The sequence below is a fragment of the Spermophilus citellus genome (genome assembly GCF_964194105.1).
Source record: "Spermophilus citellus genome assembly, chromosome: 11".
NCBI classification, from domain to species: domain Eukaryota; kingdom Metazoa; phylum Chordata; class Mammalia; order Rodentia; family Sciuridae; genus Spermophilus; species Spermophilus citellus.
The window spans coordinates 59,505,953-59,526,251 of NC_138192.1; the positions used below are offsets into that span (position 1 = coordinate 59,505,953).

The 20,299-nt window shown below is 38.8% G+C and overlaps 1 protein-coding gene across 2 annotated transcripts in view; it reads left to right on the plus strand.

The window, feature by feature from the left end:
• The first annotated feature begins 17,846 nt into the window (after nt 1-17,846).
• KCNJ3 (potassium inwardly rectifying channel subfamily J member 3) overlaps nt 17,847-20,299 on the plus strand; it is a 142,687-nt gene continuing 140,234 nt past the window's right edge. Inside the window, exon 1 of one of the 2 annotated variants that reach the window (XM_081261708.1) lies at nt 17,847-19,972. In XM_081261708.1, coding sequence (XP_081117834.1) covers nt 19,277-19,972 — 696 coding nt within the window. In that variant the 5' untranslated portion in view covers nt 17,847-19,276. The remainder of the gene's footprint in view (nt 19,973-20,299) is intronic. The other variant, XM_081261709.1, reaches the window with a different exon arrangement.

Here is a 20,299-nt window from a genome sequence, read left to right on the forward strand (position 1 = left end):
CATTGTGTCATAATTCTTGTTTCCCAGTTGTTACTGATGATGAGCCTGTCAATCGGTCCCACACATCTCTGCAGCAGAAAGCAAAGCGCGGATGCAAGCCATTACCCTGGCAGCATGTGTCAGTGAACACTTTCAGGAACAGCCTCACTGAAGTTGTTCTGACTACAGGGCAAGGCTAATGATGCATCTCCAAGAATTTTTCTTAGAGAAAGCAATTGCCTAGCTCCAGGGCTTGAACAACAGCAACATGGCCTTTGATCATGACACTCTCTTTATTAATTTTTTTAATTATTTCTGTGAAGATACTCAATAATATTGACAAAATCTTATCTTGTCAATTTGTTTTTGTGCAATCCATGGATCATAGGTCAAAGGAATTGCTGTAGCAAAATTTTGGAGGAATGACTTTACATATTTATACTTACTCATAATAACCCCAAAATGACAAAAGTATTACAGGAAATGTAATAATCATTAACTTACCTCATTAACTGCTGACTTTTAAATGTTCTTATTTTTGGTTATAACATACCTAAGAATACTTTTATTGTTTAATGTAATGAAATAATGCATATAAATGAAATACATAAGACTTTTTCTGAATATTCAAAAAGACTGACAATGATGACATATCAATATATGGATTATGATTGCATAAAGATAAGTCTAATTCACAGCTTTTATTATTTCCCTATATTTTTTTCTTCCATTTCTAGTTTTTCTTCTTTTAATCAAAGTTTGTTCATTTTACACAAAAAGTATCTAATTCTGAGTAAAGCCCAGAAGCTTAATCTACAAGAACTTCTGAAGATGAATGTCCTGCTGTTTGGTATACACTGGCTGTCTTTCCGTCTAGTCTTTCAAGATTGAGTGGGCTTAGCTCATAACATAGAGAGATTACTTGACATTTTTCATCATTATGTTGTTTGAAAATATACAGTTCAATGGAGTTGAAATATATTGGGCAACTTAGACTGGTAATGTGTATATGATGAGTGTGCACACACATCACATAGGCGTGTGCATACTGAGAGGTAAATGTGTCTGTGAACATGTTATTATTTGTGGTGAAATTTTCTTTCATAACTATTGGCAGCATGTATATTTTAACATAATTGACAGATCCTAATCAGTTTAATTACTTGTTTGTTGACTCACTGCTTTAATTACTAGGCCTGAAACTGTAAATAACATAAATATCAACTTTAATTGACTTAATAAATGAAGGAAATGTTCAGTTGAGTGAGTGCTTGTATTGGTGAAAGGGGAAAGGAAGGTTCAGGCATGGTTTTGTCTGAAGGTTTATTTTATCACAAGGGATCCAGGGCTGTATTTCTTAGCTCTGTGCATCTTCACATATTGGTTTGTGCTCATGAGGACTTAATTAAAATGGTGTCTAGATATGACATCATCCACAGAAAGAGAGTTTAGTTGCAATACTTCAGTGACCCTGAGATTTACTGTTATTGGGCTAGCTTAAAATGCATAGTCACTAAATCCACTGACTGAGGTAAAGGGAACCTGATATATTGACCCAAGGTCACATTCTCTACACCTAATGCTCAAAGGATGCCTAGGTCACATTAGTCACAGGTGAAGTTTATAGGAGAGTCAGTTTGCCTGAAGCACTGGGATCTCTAAATGAAAACCTGAGGCTTTTCATCCTGCAAAAGGATGAAAAGGAAAATGGATAATAAGGATATAATCAACAAAGCTAGATTATAGGTACTTTAAAAAAAAAAAAATCTGCATTTCCTGCTGCAAAATAGCAACCAAAGAAGCATCAGTGGTACTTAAACTCCTATGTCCTATTCCATAAGGAAGGTTTGACATTGTTCTGAAAGACATTTTAGTTATTCCTTGTGGTGTTAAAGAGTGGGTGTCAAAGAGGAGTTCAGCAGGGAAGCAGAATGAAGAAAAAGCTGGACAATTTCCCAGCTCTCCTGAGTCAGGTCTTCACAGTATGGCTTCATTAATCTCTTTGAAGTAATTTCTCAGAACATCACACACACATTCAAATGTTAGTACAAAAATACATTTCAAAGCCAAATAGGAGTACTTTTCATACCATGTATCAGTTTGGAATAACCATATCTTTGATAAAATATACCTATCCCTCCAGGATTTTGCCAATTATAGCTTTAGGTAGGTCCAAGAGAGATATTTGAATATGTAACAACTGCTGTGTCATGATAATCTGCCAGTGCTTCTGTTCCCAGCCAGATACAAAAATGGGTTGACAACTGATATCTGGAACATGTGAGTCCCTCCCAAATCACCGCCATGGTAGGTCTTTTGACAGGGACTCCTTAAGATGTTACAGTGAAGTCCTAAGGTATGAAAAAGATTTACTCTTTAAAAACATGACAGTCTCCCATTCAAATGTATGATATGTCAAGGTCATTGTACTGTCATATGTAACTAATTAAAACAAATTTAAAAGATAAATAAAATTTTTAAAAATTAAAAAAAAAAAAACACCATGACAGTCTAGTTGTTAAAAAATTGTTGTCAAACAGCCTGACATTTATGAGTAGGAGGTCCTCCTTTTGGTCTTTTCTGATCATTCTGGGGCTATCTGCTTTCCCTGTTTGTCTTTATAGTAGCTCTGAACTTTTCTATTATAAAAAAAATAAATAAATATAATATGTAGTTTTTTTTAATTGGTTATCAAGCAAATTGTTTGATGTTATAATAAATAAATAAAGCTCTTGATTATAAATCATTTCTCTTACAGTTATAACCAGCTTTTTGTTTTAGTTTTCATTGGTTTCTCCTATATTACTAATCTTTCAATATCTTTATCTTTTATGAATATAGGTATCCTGAAAGTTACCCTAACTTTGGTTATTGTCTTGATCCATTTTCCACTCTATTACAGAATACCATGGACTGAGTGGTTTAGGATTAACAAAAACATATGGTCCTGGGGATTGGGAAGTCCAAGACTGAGAGGCCAGCAAGCTGTGAGGCCCTTTTTCCTGAGTCAAGAGAGACAAAAGGAAGCCAAAATGGTCTTTTTATCAGAAACCATTTCCATGATAATGTGCCCATTCGGGAAGGATTAATCCATTCAGGAAGAGGAAGCTCTCTGGGGCCTAATCACCTCTGAAAAGTCCCACCTCTTAATATTCTTATAATGGCAATTAAATTTCACCTGGAAGGGACATTCAGAACACAGCAGCTGCTGTCCATCAATACAGGTGTCTGTATACCATCACTCTTCTGTCAGCTTCATAAGTGGGTGATCACAAGGCCCATACCTAAGATCTTGCAAGCCTGGACAAATGTTGTTTTTGTTGTTAACTCTGGAAAACTCTTGATGACTATTGTTCTCAAGTTATACATACTTTCCTGATAGTCAGTGATTTCAGCTTTCACCACACAGTAAAACTTGAGTCAAGAAGACCTTTCGGTAAATCAGACAATTTAGACAAATAACATTAGTATTTCTCTAATAAATCATACTGATGTGTGGAGATCTATTAATACTTAAAAAACAAATATATTTTTACAAAATGGTTAGAACTGTATTATTTTTGACTTGAACTTTTACTAGGAACTTTATTAATTGTAACTTCCCATAAAGATATGAGGAAAATAGAAAAGTAAGAAGACCGTTCAGAATTTTAAAGTAACAAGAATCATTTAGAAATTTCATTGATCTCTTTATTTCTCCCTTGAAGTACAGGCAATACACTATCTTAAGTATAGTTAAAAGAGGTTCATCTTGACCATACTTCAAATAAGTAAACACACACACACACAAGCACACAGCAGCATTTCATTCTTTCTTTCTTAATTCTGTTCCTATCTCAACTCTATTAAAATTCATAGTTCCTGGAACCAATGTAAGTATTATCAAAAGAAGAGAGAGTCCTGAGTTTATCATGTTCATGCTCACTGGCAATTTTATACTTATATTCTAGACATACAAAGTCAACTTGTATTTCAAACTCATCTGCCTGAACTAGAGTTCAAAATATGATCTTCTTCCTCTATTTCTATTCAGTAAACACCAGCATCTAGTTTGTCGAAAGCTTGAGACAACTCTTACCCCTCACTTCTTCTAATGCCCACCCCCAGATAATCTATTGATAATTTCCTTCCAATTCTATCTCATGGCAACCTCCTTCATTCAAGTCAGTTAATCTTCTTATATCTACCATTGTTCTCATTTTTTCCACTTGCCAGAATGAGCACATAGAAAAATTCAAGACAAGCCCTAATAAGTTTACTCCTTTATGTAATAGCTTTTAGTGTCTTTCCATAGCTTTTGGAATTAAAAGCAAATGAATCCAAAAGCCCACTTGTATTATCGTGGCAAATAAAGTTGTGAATCAGGGATTCTCAGTCCTGGTTTCATATTACAAACATCTGATATTCTTTAGGAATATTGCAGGTGCCCAAGGGAGACTGACTTTATTTCCTCAGTGGAGTTTTTTATTTTTGATGTTCCAGGAAACATCAGGGCTTGCCTGTTTTGTTTAGCCAGACATCGAGGGTGGAGCGGACAAATAGAGGAATAAATAGAAGGGGTGTTTCAAAGGATTATAGAGTGCTAGAAAACCAATCAATAGGAATGTCATAACCTAGTTCAGGAAATGTATAATTACTGCCATGGTTTCTCTGCACACTAGTCAAAAATGTCTTATAACACATTGGTGCTTTGGGTCATAATACACATTAAGGAATATTAATTATTCTGAGAAGTATTCATAAAAGAATATTTCACTTATGAAAAAGGTATTTTATTTATTTTCCTAAAACATCTCAAACTAGTTTCTCTATAAAGCTTTATTTTTTATATTACATTATTTCACACATTCCTTGAACACATTTAGGAAGATGCTAATTTGGTAGATGCTGTTTAAATTATTAATTCATTTAGTAACAGTCATTTTTGACCTCTGACTCTGTTCTAGGCAATATAGTATACTCTAGGAATAAAAATATTAGTACGATAGAATTCCTATTGTAAGGGGTTCCATTGTTTGGAACTTTTAGACACATAAATGGAAAATTGTAAAACTACCATCTAGATGTTTAATAAGAGGCCAAATGGTTAGTACAAATGATTGAGGGTGATTATTTGTCTTTCAGGTAAATTTGAGATACTAAAAAGAAAAATGTTGTTTTAAAAATTAATACTTCTGCTATATGCAATAGGAACAAAATAGGTTTAAGAGCAGGATAGGGACAAGATCAATTCAAAATGCTTTGGGGAAGATTACTTGGCAGGAATATGGTAGAGACTGTAGTGAAGAGAGCCTGGTGAGAGAAAGAACAGATGGAAAGCTATTGCAGTATCTCAGATGAGTGATCCTGAGTTTCTGAACTCAGGCAGTTATAGAGGAATTAGAGAATACAAGCCAGATTTGAGAGGCATTCTGAGAAAGGTAACTTGTTGAATATGGGAAAGGCAGCAAGACAGGAGTGTCGAATATTAAGATTTCCCACTTTGGAACATGGCATGGATGGTAATTCCAATAACACCTAAGGACAGAGAAGATGGAGCAATAATGTCTCTCAGGAAGGGAAGTATTGATTTCAGATTTGAACCCACAAAGTTCCATACATTGTAAGGCAACAAGACAGACATATCCAGTTAGCAGTAGAAATGTTGATAAGAAACTCTAACGAGATCAAGGTTGATGAAATAGATTTGTAGGTCATCAATCTACAAAAATTGAATTAGTAAGTATGGACAAGAACATTAGGAGGACACAGAAATAATACAGAGATCTGGCTAAGATTATAAAATGTGAATTCCTAAGGGAGAACTTTAGGAGGAGACCAAAAGCAAGCAATTCAAAATAGAAAAGTAAAGCAAGAAGGGAATAGAATTCTGAATGACAGTGAAAGTGTTTCAAAGAGTGCATCAGTGAATCTCTTAGTGCTGCACAGAGATTATACTTCCCTTCTGGTTTCTTTTGAAGTCTCTTCCATTGCTGATATGCTTAGAAGTTCTTTGGAGATGTTAAATTAGCATCAATTTAACTTGCAATTTACTAGTTGCAAATTGCAAATGTGCAAATTACTAAGGCACCTTGTATTATAAGCATGCTGATTATAGAGAACTTTTTAGAAACAGTAATATTAATGAAACAGTCACTTATCTTTTTAATTAGAATCCTTCCAACCTTTTCCTACTCCTTCACATATATAAGAATCATGTATTATATTAGACCAAGAGAGAATAAATGACAGATATCTCGTGTGATGAGCAACATGCGGCAGAATAACTCATCCATCTATGATGGAGGGTTGCTTCTAGCAACTTTGTTTCACTTCTTTTTCTCTTTCAAGGAGTGAATTAGGTATTTCATGATACCATAAGTCCCTCAAGAAATTCAGTTTTGTCAAGTCTGTGTCATCATCATCCATCCAAATGTGAGAGAATTCCAGAAGTTGGGACTGAGGTTGTCATCTCTCTCACTCCAGTCCCTTCCCATTCCATTTGTTAAGTTGCAGAAAGTTATAGAAGATGAATTTTGTCCCTCAGAACTCTGTAATGTCCTCAGCTTTCCTTCAGAGATCACAATTGTTATGGGTTGAATCTCAAATGTCCCTCAGAAGCTCATGTGTTAAAAGACTGACAGCCAGTTGAAGTTGCAATTGGAAGGTGGTGGAAACTCCAGGAGGTAGGGCCCTGTTGGAGGAAGTAGATCACTGGGTGTGTGCCTTTGAAAGGTATTTGTCCCCAGCCTCTGGCTTTCACTCTTCATTTTTTGTCTGTTTCTTGCTCTGTTTCCTAGCTGCCATGAGATGAGCAGATTTGCTCTACCACATGTTCCCACAATTCCATTATGTCTCACCATACAGCAAATGACCATGGCCTAAAATCTTGGAATCTTTGAGCCAAAATAAATCTATCCTCATTTCAGTTGTTTTTCTCAGGTATTTTGTAGCAGGGTTGGAAAACTGACTAACACAACCATAAGGAAATTGTCAAGTTAAGAGCCCAGCTTCCACAGTAGTAGCTCTGCTTACCCTTAAAAGCTTTCATTTTATGAAAGAGTTTTGAACATTTAATTTTTCTTAATTCCTAATCATATTTACAGGAGGTACCTAAGTTCAGAAGTTACTTAGCATTGGTAGGTGTTATGATTAACTTCGGCATTAGTGGAGTCAATTCTAACTTCTTGCAAATAAATATTGAAAAATAGATAATTTTGGTGAATTATCTATTCTGGGGGCAAACTCTCCCTTCACTCATCATTACAATAGTAGCAGAAAACTAATTTATTACTTTTAAGCGTTCTTGCTCTTGAAATGAACTTGTTTGATCTACAGTATATGTATAAAGATGTTTCTTAGGGGTGTGTGTGTATGTGTGTGTGCTTACCCATGAGCAACTGCTATAAATCTTTGCTTTTATATGAGGCATACACTAGAGTTACAGCTTTTCACACTGTTTGAAAGGCATGTAGAATTGAAGTATCAGTGACACTTTTTATAGTACAGCTATTTGCCTTTAAATAGTACCAATTTAAATGTGCATTATTATGTTAGGTAGGTTTAAGTTTCTAAAGTCATTATTTGAAACATGCTATGAGTGTTGCTAGATTGTTATTTGCACAGTTATTTTAATAGCTTGGCCCACCCTTATCTCTGAATTTCAAATGCTCTTTTCTAGTTTTGTAACCCACACAGAGCACAGTGAAAGGTTAATGGAGAAAAAGCTGATTTAGTGGAGTCATTGATCTCTTTGACTTGGTGAGGAAAATATTTTTAAATGAATCAAAATGTCTAAATCAATATTATAAAGCAAGGGTCATCTTAGAGCCCCATTGCCCTTCATGGAACTGTCCCATATTGATTTGAACTTTATGACCTTATCCAACCCCTCAAGGAGATTTCTTACGTTTTTAGGGACTGTATGTTCTTGTACCTTTTTACTTTTAAACTGTGTTATCTTCAAGCCCTGTCTTGGCTTTGCCATCCATCAGGTAGATGTGAAGTGCAAGCTTTGCATTGTCTCCGCAAGGTCATGATTAACTTTGTGGGGAGGAGTCACCTCCCAGAGTAAAGGCCCTCCTATCATAGGGCTCACACTACCCCTGAAGCTTCCTCTTCCTCCTGTCCTTCTTCCTCCTTTGAAGGAATAACAAGCAATTCTTAAAGGTTTCAGATGACCTAGAGTCCCAAAATTTCACTTCCTAGGAAGTGTTCTGGTAAACAAGTTTTTCAATATTCCAACACAAGAAAAATTTAGGAAGCTTTTGGTTGTTTTGCTTCTGAAGTAGTCTTAATGTTGAGAGCAGGTGAGGGTTATTTTTCTGTTGCATAGCCAATTGGCCAATTCTTTTATTCTATATAGGCAAGGCTTTCCTAGGGAATGAGGTAGGGTGGTAAGTGGGATTCTTCTTCCATCAATAGGCACACATATCATGAATAAGAGTAAATGCAGGTGCCTATGAAGAGCAGATAGACTAGCATGGGGAACATCAGATATGCCAATATTAAGAGAGTTATGGAAAATGGTAGCATATAGAGTAAAAGCAATCACATTCTTATTTCTGTTGAATTGAGAAAATAGTTTGTGATTTATACTACCGCAGTATTATAAAGGAGGGGAAAACTTTAGAATTCTTTTAATTGTTTTAATTTTAGTATATTTCTGTGGGTACAAAATCACCTATAGTCTTATTAGCAAATTAGATGTTCTCCATGTGGATTATATTTTCATGTAAAGATAATTTTTGAATTTATTTTTCACTGAACATGGAAATATTTTGTTCCAAATCTTAGGTTCTATGCTTTATGGAGATTTTCTCATTGAATTCTTCCATCACACCACCTCACAGATGTAGGTGCTATTTCCATCTCATTTTAACAATGAGAAAAATCCAAGAAAGAGATGTTACTAACTTGTGTAAGACCACACAGCCAGAAAGTGTAAAGCAAGGATTCACACTCTTGAGAATCCAAGGAAGGCAGTATCAGGGTCTTCGCCAAAATCCTAAGTGTCAGGCTTATTTAGGTAACTTTGAATTGTGTTTTCAGTATCAAATGTTCCTGTAATGGTTAATAGAGTGGGTTCTCTGTGAAATGTTATCCCTAATAAACATTTCCTTCAATTATTCTTTAATATTTAGAATACATAATAGATTTGTAAATACCTTGCACATATTACTTATTGATTTGAGAAAATATTTTCATAATACATGCTTTTGTCCCATTGATCATTGTCATGCCTCTTATCCCTCATGCATAAAGTTGGAATGAGAGAAAATACGGAATTCAGGAGCAAGGGAATTACTTTATAAGTCACCTAGATTAAGTTTAAGAAATTCTTCAGTTTTATTATCACTTTATATCCATTTTGCTAGGAAATTTCCACTGTGTCATTGGGGTTTTTTCTATGCTATTCAGAGTTCAGTATTTGCAGTGTTCTCTAAACATGTGGACTCCAAATTAAATTCTAAGAAGGAACATTATGAAAAAAATGAACAATTAAAAAGGAAAAATAAATGACATTTTCCTTTCAGTGTGAATATCTATTTGATTCCAAAGATTCAAAAATGTAAATTAATTGTTAAATGTTTTACATTAAATTGTTTAGACAATACTTTTTCAGGAGAATCACACTTGCATTTATTATGTTGGCCACTGTTAACATATATAATTAGTTGGCACAGTTTATATGAATTCTGATGACTGCATAGCCTTCATCTCTGCTACCTCTAACAATTGATATGCAACCTTTCACAGCCATAGAGGCAAGCTTGTCAGTCACTAGTGTTGTCAAGAAGCATAAATAATCACTATGCGACATTTTGACACAAAGGTTTATTTAGTGATGTTTGTATCCTGACATTGACAGAATATGTGAGGACATTTCTTCATCAGCAATTCCAGCCTCATGGAATGCAAAAAAGACCATGCATTTCACTGGCAGCTGCAACTGGGATTTGACCTCCCTCTTCCTTCTTCTCATTGTTACATACCCATTCTTTGCTTTTACTAAAAAAATTTGCAGAAAGGACTTTCTTTCTACAGAGATACAAAGAGAATTCATCATTTGGTTATTTCACACCATGATTTTGTTCCTTTTTTTTTTTTTTGATCTTTCAGCTTGCTGCAAAACACAAATGATACAGAAATGTAAATATTGAACAGCAGGTAATCTTCTTTATGTTATGTGTGCAATACAGTGCTAACACCCACTATTGCTAATGGATATCCTTTCTGATTTTTAAAATTGTGGCAGTCACTGGAGTGGCTTAGATAATAGACTCTCCAACTGGTAAACACACATGAGAGAAGGAAATAGATTAAGAAATTGTTCAGTTTTACTATCACTTCAATCCAACATGCTTTTGGAGCCACACATTACCTATGAGACCGTAATAACTAGATTGATATTCCTCATAAGTAAATTGTATACAACTTTTATTTCAAGATCAGGTTTTACACATAATTCCTACTTATTCAACCTGAAATTTGACTTGCTTATGCACCCATTTGGTAAGTTGGAAGAGAGACTGCATAACAAGGAAGTGGAGAGTTTCAATGTATTCCCACCCAAACCCTAAAATAGTCCTGAGGGTCTTTTCCATGACTTCCTGGAGAAGCATGAAGATGACCAGTGGACTGCTGGGTAGTCATGAAAGGGAGCAAACTTGTACTGTCATTTTGTGAAGTGAACTTGAAACAGTTATCTCTTCCCCAAGTGAAAGCTAAATGAAAATCACTGTGAGTTTTTCTTGATAAAAATCTGGAAGTAATTTTACAGATGAATGTGTAAAAATGACTTCTTAGTTTCTAGTAATTGCTTCTATTTTTATAATTCTATTTAGCTCCTCCATCTCCAAATAATTATATTATATAAAGCAAATGACCAACATAGCTGATCCCTGTCTGGCTGTGTCTTAGTGACCATCTAGTGATGTGCTCTTCCACTAGCTTATCAGTAGTCATTGTGGAGATAACATAAATTTTTGTGTTCACTCCCTCACTCCTCCCTTTCTCAGTTCTTCCCTGATTCCTCCATTTCACTTCCTGCTTCTTTAATTCAGGAAAGTATGATGCATTGTAGTAAAAAAGGATTATAAAGACACAACTTTTATATATATGAACGTGGAAAGTGGAAACCTTATTAGTGAAAAAATTTAAACTGCTTATAGGTTTTACAACTCATTGACCCCAAATACCCCCATTCATGTTCATTTTCTATGACTGTAGATGGTAGAAATGGTTCAAATCGTAGTCAGTGTGAAGCGTGTCCTGCTTTGCTTGGTTGCTGTTTCAATGAGGAAAGATCTTCTCATCACCCAAAACTCACATCCACATGTATTGGACTCAGGTAATGTGTGAGAGAGCCTGGAACTAGAGTTTACTAATTCAAACTACCTCTCTTTGGTACCAAAGGATAAGGGTTAGGAGGAGTGGGAACACAGATTGATGGTACCTCTGCCTGTGACATTTCCTGGGAAGCTCCTCCACTGAAAGAAATGCAGTTCCCATGGATCAGGGTTTCTCAGTCCTGCTGTGCTGTCAGAATCTACACAGGAGCTTTTGAAAAACATTGATGCCAGAGCCTTACCCCCAGAGTCTGATATAACTGATGTGGAGTGGAGTACAAAGGTGTTTCTAATGTACAGCTAGCTAGAAACCATCAACATGGCAATTCAGTTTCAGGACATTCTGTTCATGATTTTCCCTTCTTTTTAAACCTGGGTTACTTACCATGAAATGCTTGACTTCCTGTTCCTCATCCCTTTGTCACCCAGGGTCTTTCCTACTTTGCCAACTTCTTTATTCCCTCCCCTGCCCCACTGTCCCACAGTTCCATTACTCCCTCTCTCCTTCTCCTTTGTGAAATCTTCGATATTGCAGTCACAGTATTGGAGATGATAAAGGAACTTAAATGGGTCTATTCTTACCTTCTTCCTGGCTGTAATCAAAGCTAAGACCAACATGATTACGGACCATGACACTTCCTACACCACCCCCTGCTAACAGGATTCATGTGAATGATTGTACAAGGAGAAAACAGAAGATACGTGTGTACATCCATAATCAGTTTGTTAGATTTTAGAAGCATTTCTGGGTATTTGTGAAGGACTTCTATAACAACACTGATAAATTCTATTTCTCTATTGTCTCACAGCCATGGAGGTATAGCAATATTTCCCTTCAAGAAGAATGTATCCTTCAGTGTAGTTAGCTGATCATCTCTAACTGCAGAACTTTTTCTTAGATCTGTTGCAGTATACATGCTCTTCCAAAGGCAGCCCTCAGTAAGCGACAGCTCAGGCAGCCATTAGGACTAGGCCATCTCTGCCTAAAGTTGGTGACTTCCTCTCTGAAGCTCCCCACTGAGTTTGAGTCTCTTACATGGGAATACTAGTCCATTCTTTTTTTCTGCAACTTCATACTTGAGGCTAACATAATAAAGAAAAGAGGTTTGTTTAACTCATAGGTCTGGAGGTTCAAGGTCCTGCGTCTTGCTGAACAGAGTGGTCTTGCTGAACAGAGTTCTGAAAAGGCCCAGGACATCACATGACAAAGAGAGATCACAAGACAAGGATCACACGTGTACTTACATCCTCTGGTCCTCTGGTCTCTGTGCCTTCTTAGGAACCCCTAGTGTTCAGTGAAGTCCCCACCCTAATAATCTTTTCTAATCCCATCACTTCCCAAAGTAAATGCCATAATCAAGTTAAGTTTCCACCCTCTGAATACAATAGCTATTAAATTTCAACACATATGGACCCTTTGGAAAGACCTTCAAACTATATCCAAACCATAGCACAAGTGTGACAGCTGTATCCCAGTTGAAGCATCTCTCTGCCTCATCCTTTTCCTTCCTTTTTACTAGTCCTAGGCTTTGCCTTCCAAGAAATCTCTCGCCCCAGCTTCTTCTTAATATCTTCTTTCCAGACAAGCTGCACTCACACAATCTTTCTTAATTACCTAAGATAGTTTTTTAAAAATATAAAAGTTGCATTACTATTTTCTAAATATTAGATATGGATACAAATTATTTTTTTTTTAAATTTTATTCTTAATTGTGTAGAAATCTTCTCTTTTTAGAAATCTTGTTATCAAAAATGTATTGTCCCAGTTCTGAAATAAAGTAGTTTGAACAGAGGTAGTTGTGTGCTGAACAAAATGTAAGCGATTCCAATTTGATAGGTTTGGAAAACTCCCACAAGCTAGAGCAGTGTTCCCTAAAGGGACTCATTCTTCCGGCTGCTAATAAAACAGTCCTCTTCCTGTAAGTATTCACCACAGTGTATTAAATATTATTGCTAATACATGTTGTTGGCATGATGTCTTCTTTTCTGACCTGTACAACTACTGACACAGTGGCCAGTGTATATATGCATTGTCTATTGTATTAAGTAAGCAACATTCTTGTACATGTTTTGACATCTGGGTCTTCACTGGGGTTATCAAAGGACAATTAATTCCTCAGGAGTACAACTGCATGACTTGGGTAAGCACTGGATACTTTTTGTTGTTGTTGTTGTTCTTAATGCCCTGCCAACAAACCTCTAGGTCTGATTAAACAATTATTTTTTCTTAAAGGATGTTGAGTTCCAGGAGACTCTTTAAAAAGTCCTCATTCTTTCAAATACCAGAGTACTCTAAGGTACAGGTTTGCAGTAAAGAGAGAGTTTAAGTTGGGAAAACCTTGCTAACTAAATGGCCTCCAAGTGACAGTGGCTTATTGCCTTTCTCTGAATCCTCAGGCAGAGGCCAGAGTTTGGAGTCAAGATTAAAGGTTTCATGAGTCATCTGGCATGGTATGGCAATGCCTCTGTTCTCAAGTCTGTGCAATCAAATCTCAAACTGATTCCTCCTTTTCATTTTTTTTTCTTCTTTTTTTGGCAAGAGAGAAAATAACTTCAGTATTCTTTTTTAGGAGGGTTAAAAAAAAAGAGGAACACCATTCTATTTCCTAAAATTGCATATAGAATTTCAAAGAGTGACCTCTTCCCAGATATAGAAAAACTTATGGTGGCAGTGGTAGCATGTCACCTTTTGAAGCATGAAAGATTTTCAGGTAGGTCTGTCCCTGCATTGTACTTTGGGGAAAATGGTAGGATTAGGAGTAAACCTCCTAAATAGAATATAAAAATATTTTCTTCTGAGAGTAATTAATGTTTCTGACCTTGAAGACTGTCACATGATGTGTCACTGTGGCAGTAAGTGAATGACGAGAATACAGACTCCAGGTATATTGAGATGTTCAAAGCCTTGCTTTTGTCACAGTTGGCTGATTAAGTCATTTTTAGAATTTGGACTTCTCAGGGGCAGGTTTTTACTTTTTGATTCAATATACTCTTTTCCCCACACTGTTCAGTTACATAATAAGATGAGTGCATGTACAAAGTCATGCCTTTTTAGTAGAAAATACAAAATCTTATCCTTCATTTTTGAAGTTAGTTATTCATGATATTACTAATTCTGGACAAAGTAAAGAAGACATTGCCAGAATATTTTCTAGGCAGAATAAAAATGTAGCCTGCTCTTATGTGAGTAGTTTGTTATTAAATATAGCTTTGGTCTCCCCGCCCCCATGAACTCTGTTAGTTTGTTTACAATCTACCACCCTCTCTTTAAATGTTAGACTCCAAATGACTGTGTATTCTGCAGTTATATTTTTCAGATTTTTCTGGTTTAGTATCCTGGCCTGAAATTGTGTGCCTCTCCCTGCTTTGACCCATTCGGCTTTGACCTAGGCTTCCAGCATGAGATGTGCTTTACCTTGGCTCAATTGAGAGCACCTGATTAGGCGGCCTTCTGCCATGCACTCCCTACACATACCGCCTAGCCTGGGCACATGGGGCTGGCTGCCCTCCAGAACCTCATCCTGGAAGCAGCTGTCCTCACAGAGAAAGATGAATTCTGTAAATAATTTCAAGGAGTTGGACTTAATGTCACAAAGAGGTCAAAGCCTCAATCACATTTAAAGTGGGATATGATGGCATCTTGAAAAATACATAACTTATCAGGTAGTCCTGTGTATCTAAGAGAATAGAGAGCTTGGATATGAGCAGATGTGTTTTGGAAATTCTGCTCCACTGTATTTTTAGCTGTGTAATACACATACTAACCTTAAAGTTCCAAGCATGTTGCCTGGCACATCAAGTAGGTTCTTAATAAATATTAGTTCTCCTTGAAACTCTATTAAATATTTACCATATGCAAGACTGAGATGGATCACCGGAGTAGATGATGGTGTCAAAACATTATCAGGGGAATGCTCAGGGTGCTTTCCCTTCCACAGGGACAGTACTGGGGAATTCTAAGCTGAAATATCTACCATAATGTGAAAAATGCTGTATTACAAATCTAGGAAAATGGGAATTTAGACAAATGATAGAATGCTGTTAGTGGGAGGATAAGAAGTAGCAATTGAAATAAAATATGAAGAAATTCTTTTATTTTCTTGCACACTAGCCACTGTAATTTGGACTTCTCAGGGATAGATATAAATACAGAAAATATATATATATATATATATATATATATATATATATATAAATTTTTATTTTTAGTGCTGGGAATTTGGGTGTTCATCTAATGGATGAGAAATAAGGTAAACAAATGAAATTAATATGGGACATATTTTGAGAATTGCTAATCATTAAAATTGGCTAGAGTAGAGCACACATTAAAGGGAAGGTAGGAAATAATCTGGAAGACAAGGCTAGGACATAAATGAGACATGCTCTATAGAGGAGGGGGATCCTAGCTATGGGTCAGAAATCTTCCACTCCTTTCTAACTCTGTTGACAAGGGATGGTAGAGCCTCAATTTGCTTATTTGTAAAATGAAGGGATCAGGCATGTCTTTTAAAATATAAAATTATTTGTCTATAAATTTGGTTGTTATAAAATGACAAATATTTTTCATGGAACAGTTTTTTTTAAAGGGAATATTTAAATCTTGAAAATGGAAGTAACTAGAGAATACTTTGGTGTTTGTTTCAGTGCTACTTTATTATTTTAAGGCAATACATTTAATAATACTATCTAGGATAGTCTGAAGGAAAGAAAGACAATAAAGTAAGGAGAATAATTTGAGTGTGGGCATAAAAGGTTACTGGTAATGTTTTAAAGAGAGAGAGGGAATCATCTGAGAGATATTAGATCAAAATAAAAGGACTTGGGACATGATTGAATATCAAATCTGAAGCTAATGAGCATAGGAAGTATTAATCTTTTCTTTTGGGTATACATTTCTGTTAAACCATGTAAGTAACCTGATTTCATTCTGATTTACTAGAGAGAGAGCTGCAATGCATGTTGGGCTTCTAGTGACATAGATTGTCACATGTCACTCATCCAACAAACACTGTGAACCTAGTATGTGATGAGTACTGTTTTAGATATTGGGGACATACCAGAGAACAAGACAGGGTCCTTGCTCTCATAGAGCCTACATTCTATACTTGGTAATGATGGGGGAGAGAGACATCAAACAAATGAAGAAAACAGCAACTAGAAAAAAGTAAAAAAAATGAAAATGAACCCAGTTGATGTGGTAAGCAGTACCTGGGACACTAGGGGAGGATACCCCAAGGAAGATGCACTTGGGTTTAGTGCTGAATGACTTAAAGAAACAGCAACATGAAGTAGTAGGACAAGGACATTGAAGGAGGAGAAAACAGGGCAGATGCCTAGGATTGGGTTAGTATGCCTTGATGTGTTTCAGGAATTGAAAGAAGACAACTGTAAAGGGCAAAGTGAGCTAGGATGAGGTTGTAGTCAGAGAGTAGATGGGAATATATGTTAGTTCACAGCATAGTGTTAACTCCCAAAACTCATTCACAATCTCTTCTTGGCTTTGTTGGAACTTAGCCATCAGGTATATAACATCAGTCACAGCTGAAATAATAAAACCACATTCATTCTATTTTTTTTTTTTATCAATACTGGGAAAATGTAAAACTTTCATTTTTTTTAGAGGAGAAAAATGGAGCTTAAAATTGTTCAGCTACTTGCTCAAGGTCACACAGCTTGTACATGACACAGCCAGGATCCAAATCAGGTCTTATGATTCCAGGACCAGAGCAGTTTTCACTTCCCACGGTGTCACTTTCCTTTCTTATGTAATCCTAAAAGAATAACAGAGAGTTACTGACCTCTTATCAGAGAGTCTGCAGGAGAAGTGTCTGTAACTGGAGATAGATATTTTAGCCAAAGGACAATGTGAGTCCTCTACTTATGGAGGAGGAAGTGACATGCACTTGCCTGCACTAAGGGCTAGGGTTAGGGAGATACAGGGGAGAACTTTATAGATAGAAAGATTATGTGTTTATTTTCTCTTGCCAAATACCCTGAAAGCAAAGACCCTTTGCTTTCCAAACAACATGATTTGATGACTTTCCAACAAATCACTTTTATGTATCTGGACTGAATGAAATATGCCATTAGATACCATAATATTTTAAACACAAATATGAAATGTGATAAACATACAGACATTTACTCATGGGCACTATATTAACTATTTCTGCACTTTGCCCATCCATTAAGTTAACTGCCAGGCTAGGGCCATTAAAATCCAGTTTTCTTCCCTCAATTACAGCCACACATTAACCATATTTCAGAAAAGACTAGAAACATTCCTATTAGTGTCTCCTCTCCTTCCTGTTCCCATCCTAAGGGCTCTCTGCTTTTTTGCAACTTTGAGTTCTGAATATGCTTATCTCAGAGCCAGTTGGGATCTCTGTTTATGATGCATCCCCAAACCCAGAATCCGTTTAAATAAGAGCCCTAGTTATAGAGACATGTTGTACTTTTCTTTCAGAGAGCAGCATTTGCTGCTTGTTGGGGGCTTTCTGACTGATGCGCGCAGGGGCGGGGTGGGGGGGGGGGGATGAAGGAGAGTTGGCTGGCGTTTGGGAGCAGATTTAGAGCCGCTTCTCATTGGAGGGGCTCGCTTTTCCTGAGCTGCCAGACACTGCAGGCTCAACTGAGGCGCGGAGGTGCAATTCAGGCTGGTGGAGCAGCGGGGGAAGGCAGGGACAGGCGGGGCTAACGCGGCTCTGCAGCTGATCACACGCACCAGCACACACACCTCATTCCCGCCGCCCCAGCTTGCGCCTCTCATCCTGCACCCTGGCGTGGACAGGGAGTAGGGTACCTAGGAAGGGAAAGGCAAAGGTTCAACAGTGAGGCAGAGGAAAAGCTGGAGCGGCGCTAGTGTTCATCCTGAAAGTCTGACCTGCAGCCCAAGGCTCCAACCTTGTCCAGCAGCACGGCTGTCGACTGGAAGAAGGGCACCGCGCCAAGGAACCCCAGGGTCTCGCTCCTGAGCCTGCCTGGGGTCAACGCGCTAAGATCTTCTGGCGAGGACAGTGTGGTGCCCTCAGGGAAGTGAGGAGCTTAAGGGACCGGCATTGAAGCTCTTCAGGGTACATCAGGAAAAGTGGGAAGGAGGAAAACAGCCCCGAACACCGGGTGCGAGGCCAGACTGCTGCTGCCTCTTGCAGTGCGGACTCCTGCCCTCTCCCGCTGGGTGAGTGCCCCGGCTTCCAGCACTCGCCTAAGAGCGTGGGTGGCTAGGGGGCCTTTGGGGGTCCACCCGAGGGCCCTGGTGGCGCCTGTGGAAACTCAGCCACCCGCTCACGTCAGGCGACCAGGTCTCTGGAGTCCGGAGCGGGGGATTCTGAGCCACGAGGGCGTGGGTAGGGGGCGTTGCACCACTGCCCAGCAGAAATGTCTTTGGGCGGGATTTTGGCTAAAAGATAGGAGGCGGGAGCGCCAGGGGCAGCCGAGAGCCGTCCCGGCGGGCAAGAGATCAGGGAGCAGCGGGGAGGGGGGAGGGTCTGGTCCAAGCAGGTAACGCAGCTTTGCAGCCTGGGGAGTTGGCAGGTGGGGTGGGACTTGCCTATCAAGTCCTTAATTTTAAGCAGTCAGTTTGGAGGCGCTGCAGGATAGTCAGGAGGACAGTGGAAAGGTAAGAGGTGGCCCGGGATGCCGCTGGTGGGGGAAGAAAAGAGGATCCTGGAAAAGCTTGGAGGCAAAATTGCACTTGGGTTTCTGGTCCTTGCATCCCTCCTGCCTTGAGTGCGGGAGAACACTTTTTGTTTTAATACTCAGCTTGGAAATAAAGCCTCCGTCCCAGGGGAGGAAGAGGATTCTGCTGGGGGCAGAGACCGCAGCTACCTATAGGGTGTGCCCCCCACACAAGGAGCGCCCGCTTTTGCCCCTTCCCCCACCCCCACCTTTTTATTGGTGCTGGTTTGCAGCGCGCTTGGCTCCTGCGCCTTCGCTTCGCGTTTGAATCTGGCTCGCCCCTCCATATTATGTCTGCAATCCGAAGGAAATTTGGGGACGATTACCAGGTAGTGACCACCTCGTCCAGCGGCTCAGGCTTGCAGCCCCACGGGCCGGGCCCGCAGCAGCAGCTTGTGCCCAAGAAGAAGCGACAGCGGTTCGTGGACAAGAACGGCCGGTGCAATGTACAGCACGGCAACCTGGGCAGCGAAACAAGCCGCTACCTCTCGGACCTCTTCACCACGCTGGTGGACCTCAAGTGGCGCTGGAACCTCTTCATCTTCATCCTCACCTACACTGTGGCCTGGCTCTTCATGGCGTCCATGTGGTGGGTAATAGCTTACACTCGGGGCGACCTGAACAAAGCCCACGTTGGCAACTATACGCCTTGCGTGGCCAATGTCTACAACTTCCCCTCTGCCTTCCTCTTCTTCATTGAGACCGAAGCCACCATCGGCTATGGCTACCGATACATCACCGACAAGTGCCCCGAGGGCATCATCCTCTTCCTCTTTCAATCCATCCTGGGCTCCATCGTGGATGCCTTCCTCATCGGATGCATGTTCATCAAGATGTCCCAACCCAAGAAGCGCGCCGAGACCCTCATGTTTAGCGAACACGCGGTGATCTCCATGAGGGACGGAAAACTCACGCTCATGTTCCGGGTGGGCAACCTGCGCAACAGCCACATGGTCTCCGCGCAGATCCGCTGTAAGCTGCTCAAAGTAAGTTCTCCCCTCCCCTTCCCCACCAAGCGACCGCCATTCCACTAGCAGAGAGATTAACTCACCTGAGAAACACCTTCCCCTATTAAACTTGTCACCTTTGGTAAACTTCTTGGGGGTGGGGGTGGGGGCGGGAGAGAGGAGGGAATTGGGTGAAGAGCACAGTTGTCATTTTTTTTTTCTTTTCCTACTCACTCTTTTGCTCTTATTTATATCCATCATTTTGAGTGTGCTTGCATCACTTTCTGAACTAGTAACACTTAAGGAGTGGTGTGAGCTCCTGGAACCTTGAGGGAAATCAGTACCTTCTTCTTCTTCTTCTCCTAC